This window comes from Chionomys nivalis, chromosome 4, assembly GCF_950005125.1.
Source record: "Chionomys nivalis chromosome 4, mChiNiv1.1, whole genome shotgun sequence".
Lineage (NCBI taxonomy): Eukaryota > Metazoa > Chordata > Mammalia > Rodentia > Cricetidae > Chionomys > Chionomys nivalis.
In genome coordinates, this window is record NC_080089.1 from 47977103 (window position 1) to 47999375 (window position 22273).

Below are 22273 nucleotides of genomic sequence, written 5' to 3' on the forward strand. Positions count from 1 at the left end.
GGCTTGCACATGAGGTCGTGGACATCGGAGTCACCCCGAAGTGTGCGCCCGGCCAGACCCAGCAGCTACAAACTTCCGAAAAGCTCGGCCGCGACGCCTGATTCTGATTCTCAATCAGTTTTATGGCTGTGGCTTCCCAGAGGCTTAAGCGGACTCAAGTTATCTCACTTAAAGCCGGCGTTTATCAACAAAGTGCAAAAAAAGACCTGGAGCCCCACTCCTCCCTCTTCCCGCCCTGCTTTCCGTTCATTCCCTTCTTTTATTTTGGAAACAAATCAGCTTCCCCTATTATCTCATTGATCACTAGATTTTGAAGGAGGGGGAGAGGAGCAGCACAATGAATAAAAAGGCACACCTATTAGGTTCCTAATATTTAAGAAGGTTGAAAAACATTTTACGAGGGCCTTTGGGCTAAGATGGTGAGGGTTCAAAAACACTGGTTTGGAGAACATTGAAAGACTAATATAATAATGTCTCTTGAAACTCGGGAGGTGGGCAATTTCATATTGTGTTACAAAGTAACGCTACATCTTCATCCCTCAGGAACTGCACTTTTAAAAGACAGAATGGAAAATCTGTACCAAGTATTTAAATACTGTGCTTTCAAGCGAGAAAATTCATAGACTATTTAGAATACGAAAGTCGGTGACTGCTGAGAAACCCCTTATATCTTAGTTTTAATTTAATTAATTTAACGTGATGGAGCTCAAGCCTGGGGCCTATCACATGGAGTGGGCAAGAACTACACTCCCAGACAAGGAGTTTAAAATGTAGAAGGCTCTTTAAAATTCATGCAGAAAATAAGATATCTTTAAGACTTGGGCTGGGAAATGAAAGTAGGTGGCTGGTTTTTCTGTGATCAAATAAAATTGTATTGCTAGATATTCACTGCTGTCTTTTTGGATACTGGGGTTCATGTTTTTCTGGGGTTTTTTTTTGTTGTTTGATTTTGCAGTGAATAAGTCTACTTGTTTTGGGGACAGTGGCTTAAAAACAGGTGGTGAGATTTGGTTTTGAGACAGTCATATTGATACTATTTTAAGGGAGAGCAAGTCATATTTAAATTTGTTCCGGACTCCGTCAGTCATTTAAGACCGCATGGCTTTTAATCAGTGGCATCTTCGTTTACCTCTGCCACAGTCTGAGTAGTGACCCCTATTTCAGCACTCCTTATTTGAGGGTTTGTATGTGAGGTGTTTGATGAGCATTGTGTATAGTCATAGCTATTTTGGGAAGGCTTGGCACTCCCAGGCTGTGGCTGACTGCAGTTGCCTGATGCCTGGTGACCTGCAGTGATGACATTTACTGGTATTCCCAGAGATTTTGCTCCAGCTGACAGATGATAAGCTTTGAATGCTTGGTAACTGTTGCCTTTTTGCTCAGGCTGGGCTAAGGTGCTTGAAGGCACAGATTGGGATGAAGGAACTTAAAGTGTGGAGCATAACTTTTATATTTCGGGAGAGTATTAATAACTTCTTCCTCTTGGTAAGTTCTATGTAGGATGGATTCTTTTCTTTTGCATTCACGGAGGCATTTTGCCTTCCCTTAAAAGATCTTGAACGGAGTTGAGAGGAACTATCCTCCCCCGGACACTCAGGAGCTATTTAAAACTTAGCATGCTTTCCCTCCCTTCCCCAGCTGGTCATCTGTACAAAGGACAGATAAAACTGTGTATAGGCTCTCCACCATTTTAGTGAGTGAAAAATAGAGTTCTCTGCAAATGTGCTCTGGGATCTGAGTAGACACTCCGAGGTCTCTCTATCCCCTAGATGGTGAGTTAAGGACAGCTTCCTGTATTTTAATCAGTTCTCAACTTAGATAAGAACCAGCAGGAAAGTTTACTGTTAGGGTAGGATAAGCAGCTTGATGTCAGTTTGCTTCTTAGGAACCCATCGCCCTTGGCAGCAGCACCTAAGATTCAGTCTACACATTCCCCTCCCCTTCTCTCCCACGTGGAACCCAGGGCCTTGTGCATTCTAGGCCAGCACTCCATCAGGCAGCCTTTTTGCTTTGTTGCACTTGCTGTCTCTGTCCTTTACCTCATGGTGTTTGTAGTTTTTGAGACCAAGGCTGGCCTGGAACTTGAGGCAGTCATCCTGCCTTGGTCTCTCTGGTGCTGGGTTAGAGATGTGAGCCACTCACTGCACTTGGCTGCTTTTATGTTGTAACCTGGCTCCACCACTCTGCTCTTTCAACCCCGGCTATGCACACACAGAGAGAGCAGTATCCTGAGCACGTTAACAGATAACTCATATCAGGTAGGAGCTGTGTGTTCTGTTTCATCAAAATAACTTTTTGTATGTGTGTTTTTGAGACTGACTTTCTTGTAGCCCTGACTGACCTCCAAACTTTGTGAGGGAGGATGACCTTGAACTCTTGATGCTCCTGTGTCTACTAACTGCTGGGATTATAGGCTTGTGCCACAGAGTCTTGTAATTAGAGAAATTTGAAACAATGCTAACAATATAAGTAACAGCTAACTCACACTCTTTCTCTCCACACCCTCCTCCCCCTTTAGCACAGGCTGGCCTAGAACTCTTAACTGTCCTCCTGAGTTCTGGGATTACAAACTTTTGCCAATCATATCCAGGTCAAAGTTCCAGCCTCCCCCAGTCCCCTACTTGTAAGTTCTCGCTTTCCACCTTGTTTTCCACCCTGTCTGTCTTCTGTTTCCCCTGCATATGGCAGCTAGCTGGCCCTACACTCCGAGGGATTCTTTACCTCCCTGCCTTCTGTAGGTACGAGTGCCGGGATGACAGGGGCTCTTTTTGTGTGTCCAGCTTTTATATGGATTCTTGGGAATCAAACTCAGGCCCTTTTGCTTGTGTGGTGAGTGTTTTTACCACTGAGCCATCTCACGTACCCTTAAAAAAAAAGGATTGACTTGTTTATTTTTACTTGTTTATTTTACGTGTGTTAGTGTGTGCCTGCATGTGTTTATGTGTACCATGTCTGTGCAGAGGAAGAGGGTACCAGATCTCTTAGAACTGGAGTTAGAGGTGGTTGTGAGCCAACTGATGTAGGTGCTGAGAACTGAACCCAGATCCTCCTCTGCAGGAGCAATAAGTGCTCTTAACTCCAAAGCCATCTCCCTAGCTTTCACTTTTTGAGGAGATGACAGGTTTTGTTGTGTTGTTGTTGTTGTATATAGCCCAAACTGGATGGCTCCGCATCGTCATGCCTCCTCTTCTGAATTACTGACTGGTGTCTCAGCTGTGCCACCGTATCCCTTTTCCCAACCCTTTTATTTTTTTGAGAGCATGCATAGGCCTCACTTTATAGCCCTGGCTGGCCCTGCCTTCTCACGATGGGATTAAAGGCATATGCCACCACACCCAGCCTCCTTATATTCTTATACTTGATGGCTTTTGCTGTTGTTTGCTCTTTCCATGCAGCCCAGGCCAGCCTTGAACTTGGAACAATTTTCCTGCTTCAGTTTCCTGAGTGCTGGAATTGTGTTTTCACTTTCCAGCAGCAGAGCATTTTCTGTCAGGGCAGCTTTACTCCAAACTGAGGCTTTTGTTTGCTTTGTTAGAGGTAGTCTCATAGTGTAGCCCTGGCTGGCCTGGAACTTGCTGTGTAGGCCAGAGTGGCCTTGAACTTATAGAGATCTGCTTGTATCTGTCTCCCAAATGTTGGTATTAATAGGAGTGTGCCACCATGCTTGTCTCATTTTAGTATCTTTATTTTATTTGTGTGTTTGTGGTGTTGGGATTCAAACCCCGGCTTCCAGAATGCTAGGGCAAGCCTTTTACCCCCACCTCTGTCCCCATTCTCGTTCTGTATTTTTCTTCCCTCCTACTGTATGTGTGTGTTTCTATTTTGAGACAGATTCTTGATATATAGCTTTCGAACATTTGGTGATCTTCCTACCTCTGCGTCCCAGATACTAGCTAGCACTGTGGCTGTACCCCACCACACTCAGATCTGTCCCATGGCCTCTCTTTCCCACCTCTCCCCACCCCCTTTTTTTCTTTTTGCTGTTCGGTTTTGGGTTGCTATCCTGTATCCTTGATCTCCTGGCCTTGATCTTCCCACATAGTTGAGGATGCTGAGGATGACTTTGAACTTATGATCCTTTTGCCTCTACCTCCCAGGTACTTGGATTATGGGTGTGTACCACACTTGTATAATTTTTGTATTATTTTTATGGTGGGGAGGGTAGGGAGGAGCATGGGTACCCACGTAGAGGTCAGAAGACAACTTGTAGGAGTTGGTTCTCTCCCTCCAGAGTGGCTGCTAGGGATTGGACTAGTGATCAGGCTTTGCAGCAGGTGGTGTACTTATTTCTCTAGCTCCACGTCTCAGTATTTCGTTTTCTCTAATCCTCAGAGCTTGCTGATATCTAAGAGCTGTCTGATGTTTTGTTCACTCCATTCCCCAGCATCTCATCTCTTATTTCCATGGAAAATTATACTTTCTTTCTTCCCCTTTGTTTCTTAGAGGTAAACTTCCACTCGTTGATCTCACCAGGGATAGTTTGCACTCCAGGACATATTTGGCAATACTTGGAGGGTTTTCTTTTTACTTAGTGTAGTTTTATTTTATGTTTATGTGTGTTTTGCCTATATGCATGTCTGTGCTCCATGTGCATGGAATATTCACAGAGGCTGGAATTGGAGTTGTAGATAGTTGTAAGCTGCATTGTGGGTGCTGGAATCAAACTTGTTGCTGTGCAAGAGCTGCCAGTGCTCTTAACCACTGAGCCATTGCTCCAGCCCTAGGAGATATATTTTTTCTTGTTCACACATGATTAAGTTTATTGTAAAGAAAGGTAACAGAGATTGGGGTTGGATAAGAACAGTTAGGCACCGAACTAAAATGGGCCTTCTATCCATAGATCTTAGCAGCCCAGCCATGAACCTGCCTGGTTCTTTTGCATCAAGAAGTTAATCTTTCGAGCCCTTTCCATGTTGTAGATCCCTGGCATGTTTCATAGCTCTCCCTCTGGCGGCAGTGGCGGCAGTGCTTCTCATAGAAGCACAGTTGCTTTTTGACTTAAGTAAGCCCATTCGTAGTGAGGATTCTGTTCAGGGTCTGTATACGCCTTCCACGTTCCCCTCCTGAAACATCACAGTCCTGGCAATGAACTTCAGGTGTTTAGCCATGGCCTTGCTTTCAAATCTTACTAAATCCTCAGACCAAGGCCGGGCGGTGGTGGGGCACTCCTTTAATCCCAGCACTTGGGAGGCAGAGGCAGGCAGATCTCTGTGACTTCGTAGGTCAGCCTGGTCTACAAGAGCGAGTTCCAGGACAGACTCCAAAGCTACAAAGAAACCTTGTCTCGAAAACCAAAAAAAGAGAAATCCTCAGACCAAATGGGCTATCCTGTTTCTACAAGTCCTCAGACTGAATGCCCCTGGAGATGTTTTTAAATTGTAGAGAAAGATGCTGAATGAAAAGAAAAGAAATAAAAAGGAAAGGAAAGGACATGAGGTATGGTAGAGGAAAAAATTTATAGATATATGTGGGAGAGTGTAGTCAGAGGCAGGGATATCTAAAATAGAGTCCAGAGTGGGTATGACCAGACTGAGCTGTGAGAGACAGGGAAGGAGACAGGAGAGAGGGAAACCAGGTGCTGCAACCAGAAGGACAAAGGTCCAAAATGCCTGGACCATGTAGGGAAGAGCCTCTGGGGGAAGGGCAGACCAGCCTCTGAGCTGGAGAGTTCAGGGTATGCAAGCTATATCCTGTAACAGGTAGGGACTGAGGGATGCTGGGAGAACCTAGTGGCCAAGTCCAGTTGATATGTTAAATAGGCACCTCAGCCATTTGTCCCAGACAACCTCCACAAACCTTCACTGTCTTCCCCTGTTATTCACGAGAATCAGCAGCTTCTGCCCACTGGGAATTTAAACATGTAGAAGTTGGGTGCGTGAACTGGCTAGTCCTACTTCCCACCTGTTGTCTGTTCATCTCTGCCCAGCTCTGTCACTGGCCTTGGTTGATAGGTCAGAACACCAGGATGGAGTGTTGATACTGTGGAATCAGTTGTGTTGCAGGTCAGAACCAGCACCTGGACCTCCACCTTAGACCTGCTAAATCAAAGTCGGCTGTGGATTTTGGAAGGGCTCACTCTTATCCTAGGACTGCCAGGAGCACATACAGCCCAGGCTGCCCTCAGACCACAACAATTCTGCCTCAGTCTCCTGAGTGCTGGTTTACAGGTGTGGGCTGCCACACCTGATTCATACAATTCTAGAGCTCAAACCCAAGGCTTCATTCATTGTGCAAGGCCAGCACACTACCTTTTTAGCTGCTACATTCTTAGCCCAAATTCTGCCTTTTGATTCCATCCCTGGGGAACTCATTTGCACATAGAACTTTTAGGAGTTTAAGGATAGAATTCCTATTCAGCTATGCATAGGAGCCCTTAGTCCTGAGAGCAAAAGCAGCAGCAAACCCTCCAAACACTACGACAACAACATCTGCTGCTGCCCCCTTGCAGGGGTCATTTCCAGGCCCACCTGTGTGTTGTTGTTGTTCAAATGAATAGAACTTGATGATTTTATTGGTTTCTTTTATCATCCTCATAACAAAGCCCGCAGAGAAGTAGATCTGCCTCTCCTCTCAGCTCTCTTCCTAGCCAGGTCTCTGCTTTAGCTCTGCCCACAGGCTCAGAACACTCACGCCTCGGCACAGTCTTCTGGCACTTTTAGTCTTTTTCTAGAAAATAGGCTTAGTCTGCCCACTTCCTGTCATCATGCCACTTTCCCTGGTCACACAGAGAAGTACTGTGTCACTCTGGTGCTTGCCACATTCTTAAAGAAAATTGGAAGAGTTTAGAAATGTTGACCATTTTTGCCAGAGTGCCATTGACATTGAAAATCCTTCTCTAAAAGCTTTGCTGAAGCAGGAGGTTTGCTGTGAGTTTGATTCAAGCCTGGGCTACCTGGTAAGTTCCAAGCCAGTATTGATGACAAAGTGAGACCATTTTTCAAAAACCAAATCTTTTTTTTTTCAGTAACAGTATGAGTAAGAGAGTTAGTGTAAAAAAAAAAAAAAAAAAAAAAAAAACTTGGAAAATACGAGTGAGCAAGATTAACTGAAGCTGAGAGGAGACAGGCAGGTTGCTTCCTAGATTCTAAGCAAGAATATAAGAAGTAAGCTTGCTAAAACCACACACAAATATATGTACAGGGGTTAGGGCTTTGTTTGTTTGTTTTTGAGGTGGGGTTTCTTTATATTGTTTTGACTGTACTATAACTAACTCTGTAGACCAGGCTGGTCTTGAACTCACAGAGATTCCCCTGCCTCTGCTGGAGTTATAAGTGTGTATCACTACCACCCGGCCGGGTCAGACTTCTTTCTGTCTCACTGTGTAAAAGGGAGCCCATCAATTCCGTGAACCAGGCACTGTATTTAAGGGGAAAGAACTGAGAATGTAGCTCGTTGGACTGGTGCATGCTTAGCATGCAAGAGGTCTTAGGGCCAGTCCCCAGTAACAGAAGAAACAGCCTTAGGCAGGCAGGCCTGGAAGGAAGACTGCTGCAAGCTTGAGGCCAACCTGGGCTAAAAAGATATGGTTACAAAAGCAAACAAATAACAACAAACCCAAAAAGAAAAAAAAAAACAAGATTAGATAATGTGTTGAATTCAGAGTTTCTTTTCCCAGGTCTAATATTTATTTTAAAAAGTTCTGGCCATGAAGAGACTAGGGAAAGTGATTTACATATATATTGGGAGTTTTTAGAAAAAAAATAATTAACTCATGCAAATAATAAGCTCACACTCCAAATATCAGTTTAAAACATGATATCATAAATAAAATAACAATGACAGACCAGATGTGGTGGAACTAGGGAAGCTGAGGCAAAGGAACTGCTGTGAAGTCAGGGCTAGCCTGGGATACAGAAAGCCCTGCCTCAAAAGAAGTAGAAAATAAAATTCTTCTTAAAAACCTCATTTGGGCCAACAAGAGGGCTTGGCAGGTAAAGTGCTTGCTGAGCATCCCTAACTACCTGAGTTCAATCCCGGGAACCCATATGAAGGTGGAAGGACAGAACCAACTGACCTCTACACACACACACACACACACACACACACACACACACACACACACACACACCAAGTCTTCTTGGCAAGCCTCACATCAGTCCCCTAGCAGATGCTGATTAGGTGAAACCACTAACTGCCTACACACTGCTCTCTCAGGTCAGGCTGTCTACAAGCCACTGCCCAACTGACTCTGAACGTGCTGGAGCCCAGATCAGTTCACATAGCCACTTCATGATGAGAGTTTTACAGAAGCTGTGCTTGCCACTTCCATCTCTCTCTGAGTTTTTATTAATCGTGCTTCAGAGTAAATCCTTGTCCAGAACACAAACAAACAAAAAAGTAGACTTTGAATTTTTTGGTTTTTCGGGATAGGGTTTTTCTGTGTAGCTTTGGAGCCTGTCCTGGAACTCTTTTATAGACCAGGCTGGCCTTGAAACCCACAGAGATCTGCATGCCTCTCCCTCCTGAGTGTTGGGATTAAACTTTTTGATGCCCACTTGGTTGTAAAACGCTTATGTTTAAATTGTCATTGAACCTGCTTCTTACCTCTGAAGTCAGGTATGTCTGAAAATAGAGTTTTCAGAGTGAGACATCTAGTAAGTGGTGATGCTGAGCCTGTAGCGGGCCCTTTTCTCTAGGGTATCAGTGATTTTACTACACACATGAGCAGACTTTAGTTGGACAAAGTGATCACATGGCAGGTTTTCATTTTACCGACCATGGCTGTAGGTGTTTCTTTATTGGCATCTTGCCCTCGCTGTCAAAGTGGATGCTATGGACCTCATTTGCCAGGTGCAAAAGTGTAATGCTTAGGAAGGTTGAGGTTGGTGAGAGAGTCTGTTGCAGTCTGGTCTGGCTTTCCACGTGGAAAGGAATGTCAGAGTATCAGTCAAGCCAACCTAAAGGAGATTAGGAGTGGTACCAGCAGCATGCTCTATTAACTCTCGTAGGCAGTGTAAATTTGAGTGTGCTGGGCAGTAGGGGTACACAACACACCATCATCCCAGCACTCAGGCAAGGCCACCCTGTGCCCCAGAACAGGACTCTGTCCTAATTATTTTCTTTCTTTCTTTTTTTTCTTTTTTCTTTTTTGTTCTGTTTTGTTGAGACAGAGTTTCTCTGTAGCTTTGGAGCCTGTCCTAGAACTAGCTCTTATAGAGTAAGCTGGCATCGAACTTAGAGATCTGCCTGCCTCTGCCTCCCGAGTGCTGGGATTAAAGGTGTGCACTGCACCACCAACACCCGGCTATTTTCTTCTTTTAAAAGTCTCCAAATTTTGATTATTCTAAAAGAAAATTGCATATTATTCTGTCACTCCGCTTCTCCTGCCCTTAATGTCTGGCAATGCCTGCTGCTTTCTGTCTCTCGATTATTCTGGGTGTTTCATGTCAGTGGACTCATGCAGCAGTTAGCATTTTGTGCATAGTGCTGTTTGTGTCGGGTGTGTATGCTTGCAGGTGTGTGTGTGTGTGTGTGTGTATGTGTGTAAGCTCGGTGTGGGTGTGTCTTTCCTTGATCACACTCACTTTTATTTTTTCCTGTTAGTATTAGTGTGTGGGGGATATCTGCACACTACAGTATACCTGTGAAAATCAGAGGACAACTTTGTGGAGTTTGTCTGCAAACATTTGACTAAGCCTTGTCCCGTTTTCTGAGATATTCAGGGCATGTTCTACCTCCACATTGTTCCTGCATCATGTCCCTCTCATTACCTCTGGTTTGTTCAGAAAACCCGTGACTCAGCTGTAAGACTGCCTTTCCCTAGTCTCAACCCACTTTGAACCAGTTGTTGACTTGTGTTAGATTATCTGTTGAAATACCTTTCCCATGGACTGGAGGGATGGTTTGGTTAAGAGCACTGGCTCTTCCCAAGGACCTACATTCAATTTCCAGTACTCACAAGGCAGTTTACAACCATCTTCCTCTGGAAGAGCATTCAGTATTCTTAGCTGCTAAGTTGTATGACCTGCCCCAACTTAAAACATTTCCATTGCTGTTTATTAATTATATACAACAGTGGGTTTCATTGTGACTTTTTCGTATGCATACATTTGATCATATTCACCCCCATTATCTCCCCCTCCCCTGGTTTCCTTCTGACTCCTACTGATTCCCCTTCTTGGCAACTCATCCTCCGACTTTGATGTCCCTTTGGGAACCTGGTGGGTTTAATTGCTGTTACAAGAGCTTGTGGGTTGTTTACAGGTGTGTGGACAACTTACCAGTGGCTACGCAACTGAAGGAAATGTCTTCCTCTTCCAGAAGCCGTTATCTGTCCATTGGTTTTGGGAGAGGGTCCTGAGCCCTTTCCCCTTGTTTGTTTTTTAAGACCAGTCCCTTCTATGTGAATGACCTAGAACTCATAATGTAAACCCAGGCTGTTCTGGAACTCATTATGTAGCTAAGGCTAGTCCCAGACCCTCAGTGGTCTTCCTGAGCAAGCAGTTACTGCTCCAACATGCCTGCCCACTTAGCTACTGCTTGCTTAGCTGCACTTCTACTACCTACTCTTATGTTTGCATATTGGGTGTCTGTAGGCCAAGGTGGGATGGCTGAAACTAGTTGGCCCTCATATGACTGCCAGAATGAGCACCAGACAACTTATAGTGCATTATGTTCCTGTCTGCATGCTCAATGTTACTTCAACTCTGTGAGAGTAGCTAGATGGCAAGAATTATAAAAGGAGAGAAGAGTTAGTGCCCGGTTCCCAGAGCATCTGTCCATTCTCAGAAAAGCCACGAGCTCCACTTTATTAGCACCCTCCCCCTCATGCCTTTTTTTCTGTGTATGCTTCTGACTCCCAGCACATAGGTCCAAAATCATGTGCAAACTGTCTCCCACTCTTCTTATAATCCTGGTTAAGACTGTGAGCTGGTTTTGTTGCTTAACTGCTATTGGCTTGTTATTGACTATAGTCCAGAGGGAGAAGGACTCAGTTTTGGGTTTAAACATTGATAGTATTTTACATAATTCATATAAATGATCAATTAGCCCATATCAAGATTTTCTTCTGTTCACAAAAAGCTGAGTGTCCTGTCCCCCATAATCAAGTCACGTCGGGGCTGGAGAGATGGCTCAGTGGTTAAGAGCATTGCCTGCTCTTCCGAAGGTCCTGAGTTCAATTCCCGGCAACCACATGGTGGCTCACAACCATTGGTAATGAGGTCTGGTGCCCTCTTCTGGCCTTCAGCCATACACACAGACAGAATATTGTATACATGATAAATAAATAAATATTTTAAAAAAAATCAAGTCATGTCATAATGACTATGTTAGGCTTCTTCCCATGTATAAATTGGAATGGCGTAGAAGTGTTGCTAGAAGAAAAACAAAAATAAGTTGCTGGTCCATTCCGTTTCTGTGGAGTTTAGAGAGTTAATAGCAGTCTCAGTGAACTGTTAAACTGAGGTACAGAGAACTGGTTCAGGGGTACTACTTTTGCAGATCTGTGTTCGGTGCCTAGCACTCGCGTGGTGCTTCTTAACTATCTGTAATTTCAGTGCCAGAGATTGTGACCTCCTCTTCTGGCCTCCAAAGGTACTGCACCACGTTTACAAACTACACACATTACACATAATGAAAAATAAAAGTAAAATTAGTCAAAAGAAACACTTGTTAAGACAGCTGTTTGCTACATCCGGTATCTCAGTAAGAACTGTTGACACACACAGACTTATTTCTTCAGTACTGTCATTTTTATTATTACATTTTATTTATTAAGCATACATGTGTGGTTGTGGGTAGATAGATGCACACATGCTTGTTATTTATTGCTTGTGCTTTTTGAGACAGTCTTTCCATTAGTGCTGGTTGGCCTCAGACTTATGGCATTCTTCCTGCCTAGGCCTCCTCAGTGCTGAAGTTGTGGGTGTGAATCAGCACTCCCAGCTTAATTGTGAGCTAGAGGTCCTAATAGTAGACGAGATGAGGCATCATAACATTAAAACAGGGAAAGGAGCATCACTGTTTGAACAGATGGATATAATAGGGGTTGGGGAGATAGCTCAGTGGGTAGAACACTTAGGATCCACACACAGTGTTTTGAGTATGTAATTCCAGTGTTCCTGAAAAGTTGCAAGACAGGTAACCAGAAGGAGATCCTGCGTCAAACAAGGTTGACCTCACTCCTGTGGCATGCATGTACTGGCACTTAGACATATGAACACAAACACAACAGTTAATAATTACTCTTTTTGGTGAGGGGTTTTTTAAATTATGGTCATATTAGGCCAATTACTACTTATTACTGGACCAATAATTTAAGGGTTTGTTTTGTTTAGTTCCTGTAATCCTATTTTTTGTGTATCATAAAGTGAGTTGTTTTTTGCATTAAGAGAAATCTACCCCTTTCCCCATACCCTCAAGGGTCTGGAAATCTAGGCCAGAGAGGAGGCAAAAAGACAGCAAAGTCCCATCCCTAATCAAGAAGCTATTTGTAATTGATACCCTCTGGGAGAGGGAAAATCTGTTTTTTTTTTCAGTGGAGTGACCATGGGCGTATCAACCACACTCCAGGATAGGCTCCTTGCTGCTGAATAGTTGACCAACACAAACCGAACTCCATGTTTTTTTTGTTTTTCTTTGTATGCTTGCTTTTGTTATGGTTTGGTGGTTTTGTTTTGTTTCTTTTTTTGAATCAGGGAATATGAAGTTAGTTGGGTGGATAGGGAAGTGGGGAGGAACTGGGAGGGCAAAGAATATGATCAAAGCGTATTGTATGAAAATCTTTAAAAATGAGTAAGAGAAATCTCTCTGGTTGGTTCTCCTGTCACCATGTGGCTGAGCCTGGGTGGCAGCTAGTCTTGGAGATGGGTTGGGTCTGTCTCTCTTTACTGCCTCTGGGCAGGAAAAGAGAAGGCATGATCTGTGAAAACAGCGCACATTTATTTAGTCGAGGAAATGCGAGCCTGTTGGTTCTTGTCATCATTTGACTTCATCAGGACAGCACGGGCTTTGTCTTGTCTGCATGAGAGTGTGTGCTCTCTGTGGAATGCTGTAGTGGGACTGAGGTAACATTGAAATCCACTCCCGTGAAGTGCCAGAGAGACAGTGAGCGGGGATACTGTGGGAGCATAATGACTTGATTTGCCATTGTAAGAATAAACTCTTGTGCTGGAGGTGGTGGCGCACGCCTTTAGTCTCAGCAGCGCTCAGGAGGCAGAGGCAGGTGGATCTCTGAGTTTGAGGACAGCCTGGTTTACAGAGTGAGTTCCAGGATAGCCAAAATACAGAGAAACCCTGTCCGGAAAAACAAACAAATACATAAGTAAACTTTCTTTTGTAATTCTTTCTGTTGTTTTGGTTTTTGAAACAGGCTTTGCTGGCTTCTAATTTGCAGAAATCTTCTGCCTCTGTCTCCCAAGTATTGGGATTCGAGTTACAAGCCATCACACCTGCCCTTGTAAAATTAACATTCAAGGGACTGGAGAGATGGTTCAGTGGTTAAGAGCACTGGCTTCTCTTTCAGAGGACCCAGGTTCAGTTTCAGAACCAAAGAGAAGCTCACACTGTTTAACTCCATTTCCAAGTGATCTAATCTTTCTGACCTCCCTAGGCACCAGGCATGGACATCCAGAAATGTAGGCCAAAACATCTGTACACATAAAGTAAAACATTTACAAATTAACACTTAATATATAATGCTTGGGACTGGCAATGAACCTTGATTGGTAGAATGCTTGTCTAATTTCCATGAGGCTCTGGGCTCACCCACTGTCAGATTGTTAGGAATAACAGTCAAGTCGCGCCCGCTGTTGCTCCCCCGTGTCATTTGCCAGGTGTTTAAATGACTTTGAAAAGATTGCGTTGTGATTTAGCATAAAGACAAAAGAGAAAAGCAGACAAAACTTGTGTGCGAAGGTAAGTGGGAAGCAGGCCCAGGGAGTGTGTTGGACTTCCTGTGAGACAAAGCACTTAACACTGGAGGAGCAACCTGCAGTGTGAAATTCTCATGCAACACCACAATCAGTGCTTTATGTCCAGAAACTAGAAAGGTGCCAGGAGTGTATTCATCCATGTTTAGTTTTGTTGCTGAGAAACATGCAAAAGAATTGCCTGTTGAATGCCAGGAAATACACCTGGAATTGCTGGTTCCTCAGCATAAGTGAGAATGTTTCAGCTGCAAGAGACTGGATGGAGTAAGTTACTGGGACTGTCACTAGGCCCTGGCATAGTTCCAGTGGTGGCAGATTTTTCTTCGAGTAACTGATGGCACCTATGAGTCATTCAAACATGCAGTATTGACCCTCCTACTTCCCTATTGAGAGTCTTTTACAACACATTGTCCTAAGTAATCAGCTCCTGATAGTATAAAGGCTGGCAAATATTTAAAAATAGAAGTTTATTACCATGCAAAGTTCAAGGTCAAAATCCAGGAAAGAAGTTTGCATTAAGAGGGCATTTGCTCCGGTGTTTTGTCTCCTTAGAGGCGCTGATGGTGAGCACACCTCAGCAGTCACTTTGTACGTCATTTCTTACACGGTTAGGAGGGTAAGGGAGGGAAATCAGCATGGTGCGGTGCTTGCTGGGTGTTGAGAAGAGCACAGGGATGTACAGTAGGTGGTGCGCGTTAGCCAGTGTTTCTTGCTGGGACTGTTTCTTTGTCTATGTATCCAGCTGGTTGATGACATTCAGAGCAATTCCAGATGAAGTTGTGGTTATTGGGGTCTGTCTGTCATTTCCACCTTTGTTCTAGTTTGATATTATCAGGCTCCTCATGTCCCCTCCATTCTTCATGACTTTGGGGGTATGTTGATTTTGGATTTCCAGAAAATTTTGTAGACTCCAGATTTTTTTAACATGGTCAATTTTTTTTTAACATGGTGAAATCAAATGGAATTACAATTTATCTGGAAGAATATTAATGCCTTTAAAAAAAAAAAAGCTTACATTTTCTGTTTTTTACCAAACCTAAATCTCAGCCCCTCTGGCCTGATAATCAGCCCATTTCTGGTGACTGGGATTATCAGGACCCATAATATTGAAGACTGCTGTCTCAGTGGGACGATTCCTTTCCAGCTTCTGACCAAAGAAAAGCTCTGACCCCTTTTCCAGGCCTGGGGAGGGCTGTTCAATCAGTTGCTTCTGGTTGTGGCTCTTATGTGTTGCCAGCGGGCCCTCAGCTGTTGGAGACCTCAGGATACGGTTTCGGTTACAGCTGGCAGTGAATGGTAAATGGAGGCTGTCTCTCAGCCATTACTGACTGAACTTAATGGTAAAGCCTGCAGTGTTGAGTCAGGACTTAATCCTGGCACAGTTTTAGTATGGAATAAATTAGATTGTTGCTTACTGGAATAATCTATAACTATTTTGTTTCAGTGTTGGCTAAAAGACCGTTGTGTCTCGTGTTGACCGACCAGTTGTTTCAGCTGAGCTGACCTTGTCTATAGATGTTTTGTATTGGCTCTGACTGCCAAACAGGATGGTAGGGTGAACACTTAAGGCTGATTATTTGTGTAGCTGATGTTAGGTTTTTCCATGGTCCAGGTTAATGGAAACATTCATTCCATAGCTCATCTTTCTGGAACTCTATGCCTTACTTGATAATTCAGAAAGTACTAGCTTTAGCTGGGCTTCCTTTGTAAGTTAGTGGTACAAGCCATTTGTTAATTACAGAGTTAGAAGCTTATTGTCAGTGAAAAATGACACACACAAATGGCATCCACAGTGAAGCTTAAAATAGCTCATCCTCGCATCCATGCAGATTCCCTGGACTCCTATGACTACTGAAGCACTGTCCAGAGAGGAAAGCCCAAGGCTCCTTAAGGCTGACCGGTTACGACTGACGTAGGTATTTGGAGTTTTCTGTTGAGTCATATTTCTCTCGTAACTGCCCAAAGTATTTCCTATGACAGAATGCAGATTCTGCATTTTAGAGCGTGTCTGACTCTCAGTAACCTACTACATGGACCTTTTCATTGCTTTAAAATGACAAATGCAAGCCGGGCGGTGGTGGCGCACGCCTTTAATCCCAGCACTCGGGAGGCAGAGGCAGGTGGATCTCTGAGTTCGAGACCAGCCTGGTCTACAAGAGCTAGTTCCAGGACAGGCTCCAAAACCACAGAGAAACCCTGTCTCGAAAAACAAAAACAAACAAAAAAAAAATGACAAATGCAAGTCTTGGCCTTCTTTGTCCAAGAGGTACCCAGGTCTGCTTTCTGACTGATATATATATATATATATATATATATATATATATATATATATATATATATATATATATATGAATGATTTTGTTTTTCAAAAACAGAGCTGCCAGATGCTGTTAAATCAACTGCGAGAAATCACAGGCATCCAGGATCCTTCCTTCCTTCATGAAGCATTAAAGGTTGGTTTCTCATCCCGGTTTAGCTGACAGGATCTGAAACAGTTTCCTCACAGGTGTGTCAGGTCAGGCTATCTTTATACCAGACCAGAACATAGGAAGAGTCCTGCAGGTCAGATAAGGCTAGTTTCCTCCACAGAGAAACTTCAAGAAGATGGTGGGAGCTTACAGTTGGGAAAGCCAGTGGGAATCCATCATCCATGTCCTTTGTATAGACCTTATATGGATCCTGCATGCAACCCTCAAACCAAAGAATATTCCAGCAGAGAAATTGGCCATTGTTGGTCATAATTTGTAAAGATACATTCTTAATGTTACACAAGGAAATGGTAACACACCTAGTTTCAGACTAGCCAGCAGGTGTAGGCATTGTAGCTAATCATGACTGGCCGTGACTGGATAATATTGAGGGCAAGCAGTGAGTGTAAGGTTCGGGTCTTCATTCTAGTGTACCTTTTACAATATTTTCTGGTAAGAAGTTCAAAACAGATAATGTCACCTTTATAAAATACAGTCGCTACTCATGACTTTACTGTCCAGGCTGACTTACCACCTGTGTTGGCTCCCAGTCCCTTTTTGTGACTCACTGTGCCTTAACTGGTCTGTGGAGTTAGGTTCCTGGAGCAATGACTGCACCATCCAACAAGGCTGTGGTTTGCTTTTCAGGTTGTGAAAATCTGAGCCTCGAGTCTTGTCCTGTCACTAGAGCTTGCAACACCTCGAGGTGCATCAGGCTTCCTGCCTTCATTTTCTTACTCTGCTGTCTGCCCCAGCGCTATGCGTAGGCTTACTCATTGTGTCAGCCATAGTAGTAAAAGATTAACACCAGATACTGTATACTGTTAATTCTTTGACACTTTTCTTTTGGAACTTGTTATTATTTTTCTTCCTTTTAGGCCAGTAATGGTGACATCACCCAGGCTGTCAGCCTTCTCACTGACCAAAGAGTTAAGGAGCCCAGTCACGACACAACTGCTACAGAATCGTCTGAAGGTGAAGGGAGCGCCACCAGCAGAGAACTGTTAGCAAGTAGGTCTCGCCTGTTGTGGTCCTTCTCTGTACTAACAGAAGACAGTGCCTGTGGTTCCTCGTTCATCACACTGACCTTTGACTAGTCACTGAGAGCCAGGCCTGAGTTCAAGCTTTTCAAATGGCTCCTTTCTTATTATTTCACTGTGTAGCCCAGACTGGATATAAATGGTTTTTTTCTACTTGACTAGTTTTAGTATGTCTATACTAGGTCATAGGTCAACTTCATAAAACATCCTCTACTCACTATAGAAAGCAGTTGACTATCCTTTGCTAGGATATTTTATATGTAGCTGATGTTTTACAATGATAAAAGTTATTAACCTGTAGATACAGAATATATTTTTGGATTTGTTGAATATTAATGAATTTATTGTGTGTGTGTGTGTGTGTGTGTGTGTGTGAGCATGTCTGTGTGTATGTGTAGGCCAGAGGTTTGCTTCGGATGTCTTTGTTTATCATGTTCCATCTTACTTATTTTTAAAATTTTGTTTATTTTTATGTATATGAGTGTTTTGCTTGTGTTTATATAAGTGCATTACATGCTTGCCTCAGAGGCCAAAAGGGGTGTTGGATCCCTGAAACTGAAGTTACAGATGGTTTTAATCTACCATGTGGGTGCTGGGTCCTGTGCAAGAGCAATAGATACTCTTAAATGCTGAGTTCCGGCCCCTCCACCTTACTTAGTGTTTGAGACAGGACTGCTCACTGAACTTGAGCTCACCAAGTCCTTTTGAAATTTTACTTTCTTTGCCTCCCAGGGCTGAGATTGTAGGCATGTGCTTATTAGCATGTGTATCCTTTTCCCTGGATACTGGAATCTGAGCTCGGGTCTTTATACTTAAGCAGCAAGCACTAAGCAGTGATCCATCTCCCCCAGCCTCTGGTGCACTGTAGGTTAGTAGCTTGCTTCTGAACTGTTAGGGAGGATAAGATTACAATACAGCGATAAGTTGTTCATTTGACTTAGAGACAATTTCAGGATTGTGTACAGAGGAGCCTCTGTGGTGAGAACTAGGGATTGGATATGGTTTAGAAAATGTTTTTACCTTTTCTTTCTGCGCACAAACTAATCACATTTCTATTTCCTAACAGAAGTGATAGACCTTACTCATGACAACAAAGATGACCTTCAGGCAGCCATTGCCTTGAGTCTACTGGAGTCTCCTAAGATTCAAACTGATGGCAGAGATCTTAATAGGTTGTTGCTTTAATTTGTGATCTTTGTTCCCTGTGGTTGCTTTGTTTTTTGTTCTTGGAAAGCTACTCAGAGGTCATTCTGTTCCTTTATTGCACCAAGATAAGGTTTCTTTAAGGAGCAATTTTAGCTTATTATTCAATTCCTCCCCCCCCCTTTACCCATCTGTCTGTCTGTCTGTCTGTCTGTCTGTCTGTCTGTCTCTCTCTCTCTCTCTCTCTCTCTTTCTTTCTTTCTTTCTTGGGGGGCAGTGTCTTAGAGTGGCCTGGAACTTGAGACCCTTCTCCCTCACCCTCCAGAGTGCTGGGATTCCAGTTATGTATGATGTTAGAATTTGGTACTTATGTGGTACTTGTGTAGTTCACAGACATCCACTTCCAGCTGTGGCTTCTTTTGATTTCTGTACTTTTCTCCTAACACCTCTTGAGTTTCTTTTTCAGAGAAACATAGAATAGAGAATTTTGTGCGAGGCAGTTTGGAGGCTCCTAGCTTTTGCATAGTGCCTCATTTCCCCCTTTCACTGACAAGCCCTTTGATAGGATAGCATGGTTGAGTGAAAACCTTTAATGTGGTGGGTGTGAATAGCCTTGAATCTCAACTCATTTTCATTGTGGGTCTGACTAGAAATAGTACCTGTAATGGAAGGGCTTAAATTTGTGTTTAGAACTCAATTTTCACTTACATATAACTGTAGAACTGTTAACGTAGCCAATGGTTGTCCAGTGAATGATTATTCTGCTATTTGAATCATCTGTGCAAAATTGCCAGCATCCTGTGTATAGTAAATAATTCTTTAAACTGCTTTTCTTTTTCTTTTGATATATGGTGTTGGCATGCTACAGAATGCATGAGGCAAACTCTGCAGAAACTAAGCGCTCAAAGCGAAAACGCTGTGAAGTTTGGGGAGAAAACCACAATCCCAATAACTGGAGGAGAGTGGATGGTTGGCCAGTTGGGCTGAAAAATGTTGGCAACACATGCTGGTTCAGTGCTGTTATTCAGGTATGGTGTTTGTAAGAGACAGCTGTTTCTTCTGGATATAACTTCATTAGCTAAGATGAGAGATGTGAAGTTGACTTCTGAAAGTGAAAACAAGGCTAGCTAGATAGTTCACTGGGTAGAGGCACTTGCTGTAAGCCCAGAGACAGTGAGTTTGATCAAGGCCCCACTTGGAGAAATGAACCAACTCCTGCAAGTTGTCTGATCTCTACTCGGCATGTGCATGTAAGGACACACTATACTTAGTTTTGTATGTTTTGGATTGAGAATTTATGGTGTCTAAACTGGGAAGTACTGAAATATAAATATATTAAATGTGTAGGGTCAACAATGAATACTGTTCAGGGTAGCTTGGATAGAGGCATGGCAGATAAGGTATCCTGGAAAGAGAGAAGTAAAAATACTCTCTTTCATTATGTAGCCCAGGCTGGCCTCAAATTTGTGATTCTTTTGCCTATTCCTCCCAAGTGCTGAGATTATAGGTATGCACCACTATTATAACAATGTACCACTATGCAGGCTATATGCGTGAATTCAATATAAGTACACACACACATCCACCCATCTACTCCAGTGTGTTGTGTGCTAGACAAGAACTCTTAATCACTGAGCCACATCCTCAACTCTGTGGAAACACTCTTGGAGTGAATGAAATCTATAGGACTTGATGAATGATACCTGCAAGAGAGAAATGAGAAAGACTGCAAGGTCCATCTGGAGTATCTCAAGAGGAATAATTTGTGTGTGCCAGAAGTTGCCAATAAGGCTGTAGCTGTGCTGAGTTCAAGATGCTTATGTTTTACACTTGTATGAGACATTACATGGGAGTTAACTATATGCATTTCTAGTTCAGAAAAGAGTCAAAGTAAAGCCAAGCAGGTGGGTGGCTTTCCTTAGAGAGAAGTGGCTATCAAATATTTCCCAGGGCTGGAGTTAGAAGCACTTGTTAGTCTTGCAGAGGACCTTGGGTTTGGTTTCCGGTACCTTCATGGTGACTTATAACCATCCCTATCTCCAGTTGCAGGGGATGCAGTACCTCTTCTGAACTCCATGGTGCACATATATTATATGCAAGCAAGACACTAATGCATATAAAACAAAATACACTTTTTTTTTCTGTGGTTATTTGAGACAGGGTTTCTCTGTGGCTTTGGAGCCTGTCCTGGAACTAGCTCTTGTAGACCAGGCTGGTCTCGAACTCACAGAGATTCACCTGCCTCTGCCTCCCAAGTGCTGGGATTAAAGGCGTGTGCCACCACCGCCCGGCAAAATACACTTTTAAAAAAAGTATTTTCCAGGCATCATAAGCTTCATGCAGCCAGTGTCGTTCCCTCTCCCTCCCTGCAGGTGTGTTTATTAAATGGTTCTGTGGCATCCAACCCACTGCTCAAAAGCCAAAACACTTCAAAGTACACTCTGTTTACTCTGTGCCTGACTCTGATTAGGACCCAGGAAACAACAGTGACTAAAAGAAAGCCCATATTCTCCTGGAGTCTACCTTAAAACAGTGAAGTGGTCAGTCAACAGAATCAGGTAGTGATAAGTGCTGCAAAGGCCTTGTGAAGGAGGGTGGGAGAAGGGGCTGCTGCTTCTGTGTGTCAGTCCGTGGTGGCTTGACAAGGAGGGATGTGAAGGTGACTAGGGCTTGGGCCATAGTTACATACAGAACATTTGTGAGTAAAAATTAGAGAATATGTAACCCATGTGAGAGAGAAAGCTGCTGTAACTGACTGGGTAAGAATGGAGAATGGGATAGGTGTTGGGGAGAACTGACTCCTGCAAGTTAATCCTCTGACTTTACACATTACCTGATGTGTGTGTGCTGCTTCCCCAGCCCCCAGTAAATACATACTTAAAATGAAAAGCAAAGGGGGCTGGAGAGATGGCTCGTGGTTAGGAGCACTGACTGCTCTTCCAGAGGACCTGGGTTCAATTCCCAGCAACCACATGGCAACTCACAACTGTCTGAAGATCCATCCAGTTGCAGGGGATCTGACACCTTCACACCAATGCACATAAAATGAAGTTAAAAAAAAAAAAAAAGAAAAGCAAAATGTAAGTAGTAGGGAGCAAAACAGGCAAGGTGACACGAATCTGTAATCAGCACTTTTGAAGCTGGGGCAAGAAGATTGCCTGGGCTTCGTAGTGATTCCATATCAGCCAAGACCTGTGAGATCCTGTCATAAAAAATAAGAAAAAAGTTAAAAGATGTAGGAAGGTAGAGCTAGGACTCTGTGAGCAGTCAGTTACTTCCTACATCTGTCGTGTGTGTGTGTGTGTGTGTGTGTGTGTGTGTGTGTGTGTGTGTGTGGAGACACACACTGAATTCATGATGCCCTTAACCTTTACTTGGGTAAGAGATATTGAACAGGCTTATGTTTTCCTTATACACTGCTTTCAGCCATTTTTTTTTTTTTCTTTTGAAAAGTTGGTGAAAGGACAGATGGATTTTGGAATAGTTGTTGAGGGTTATAGGAAAACCAGTTGACAACAGGATAGCATATTCAAAATCCCCAAAACTTGAGAATTTCAGACTTTGGAATTAGGGGCATTCAGCTGGCAGCATTTATGTAAATATTCTAAAGTTGGAAAGACCACAGTCTGGCCCTGACCTTTGGGTTACTGAGGAATGAAATGAAGAATAGAGGGCCAGTTTGAGGTTTAAGGTGGGTAACTGAGAGCCATGTATGGGTACACACCTGCAGTTCCAGGACTCGGGAAGTTAA

General features: G+C 43.4%; 1 protein-coding gene and 1 pseudogene across 9 annotated transcripts in view; one reads left to right on the forward strand and one right to left on the reverse strand.

The window, feature by feature from the left end:
• Usp28 (ubiquitin specific peptidase 28) overlaps nt 1-22273 on the forward strand; it is a 57555-nt gene that overhangs the window by 397 nt on the left and 34885 nt on the right. For 7 of the 9 annotated variants that reach the window (XM_057766325.1, XM_057766329.1, XM_057766330.1 and 4 more), the window contains exons 2-5: nt 16247-16324; nt 17218-17350; nt 18446-18551; nt 19391-19550. In XM_057766325.1, coding sequence (XP_057622308.1) covers nt 16247-16324; nt 17218-17350; nt 18446-18551; nt 19391-19550 — 477 coding nt within the window. Of the gene's footprint in view, nt 1-15700; nt 15788-16246; nt 16325-17217; nt 17351-18445; nt 18552-19390; nt 19551-22273 lie in introns of all 9 variants that reach the window. The other 2 variants (XM_057766328.1, XM_057766327.1) reach the window with 2 other exon arrangements.
• Nucleotides 4844-5108, reverse strand: LOC130872441 (28S ribosomal protein S21, mitochondrial-like; annotated as a pseudogene).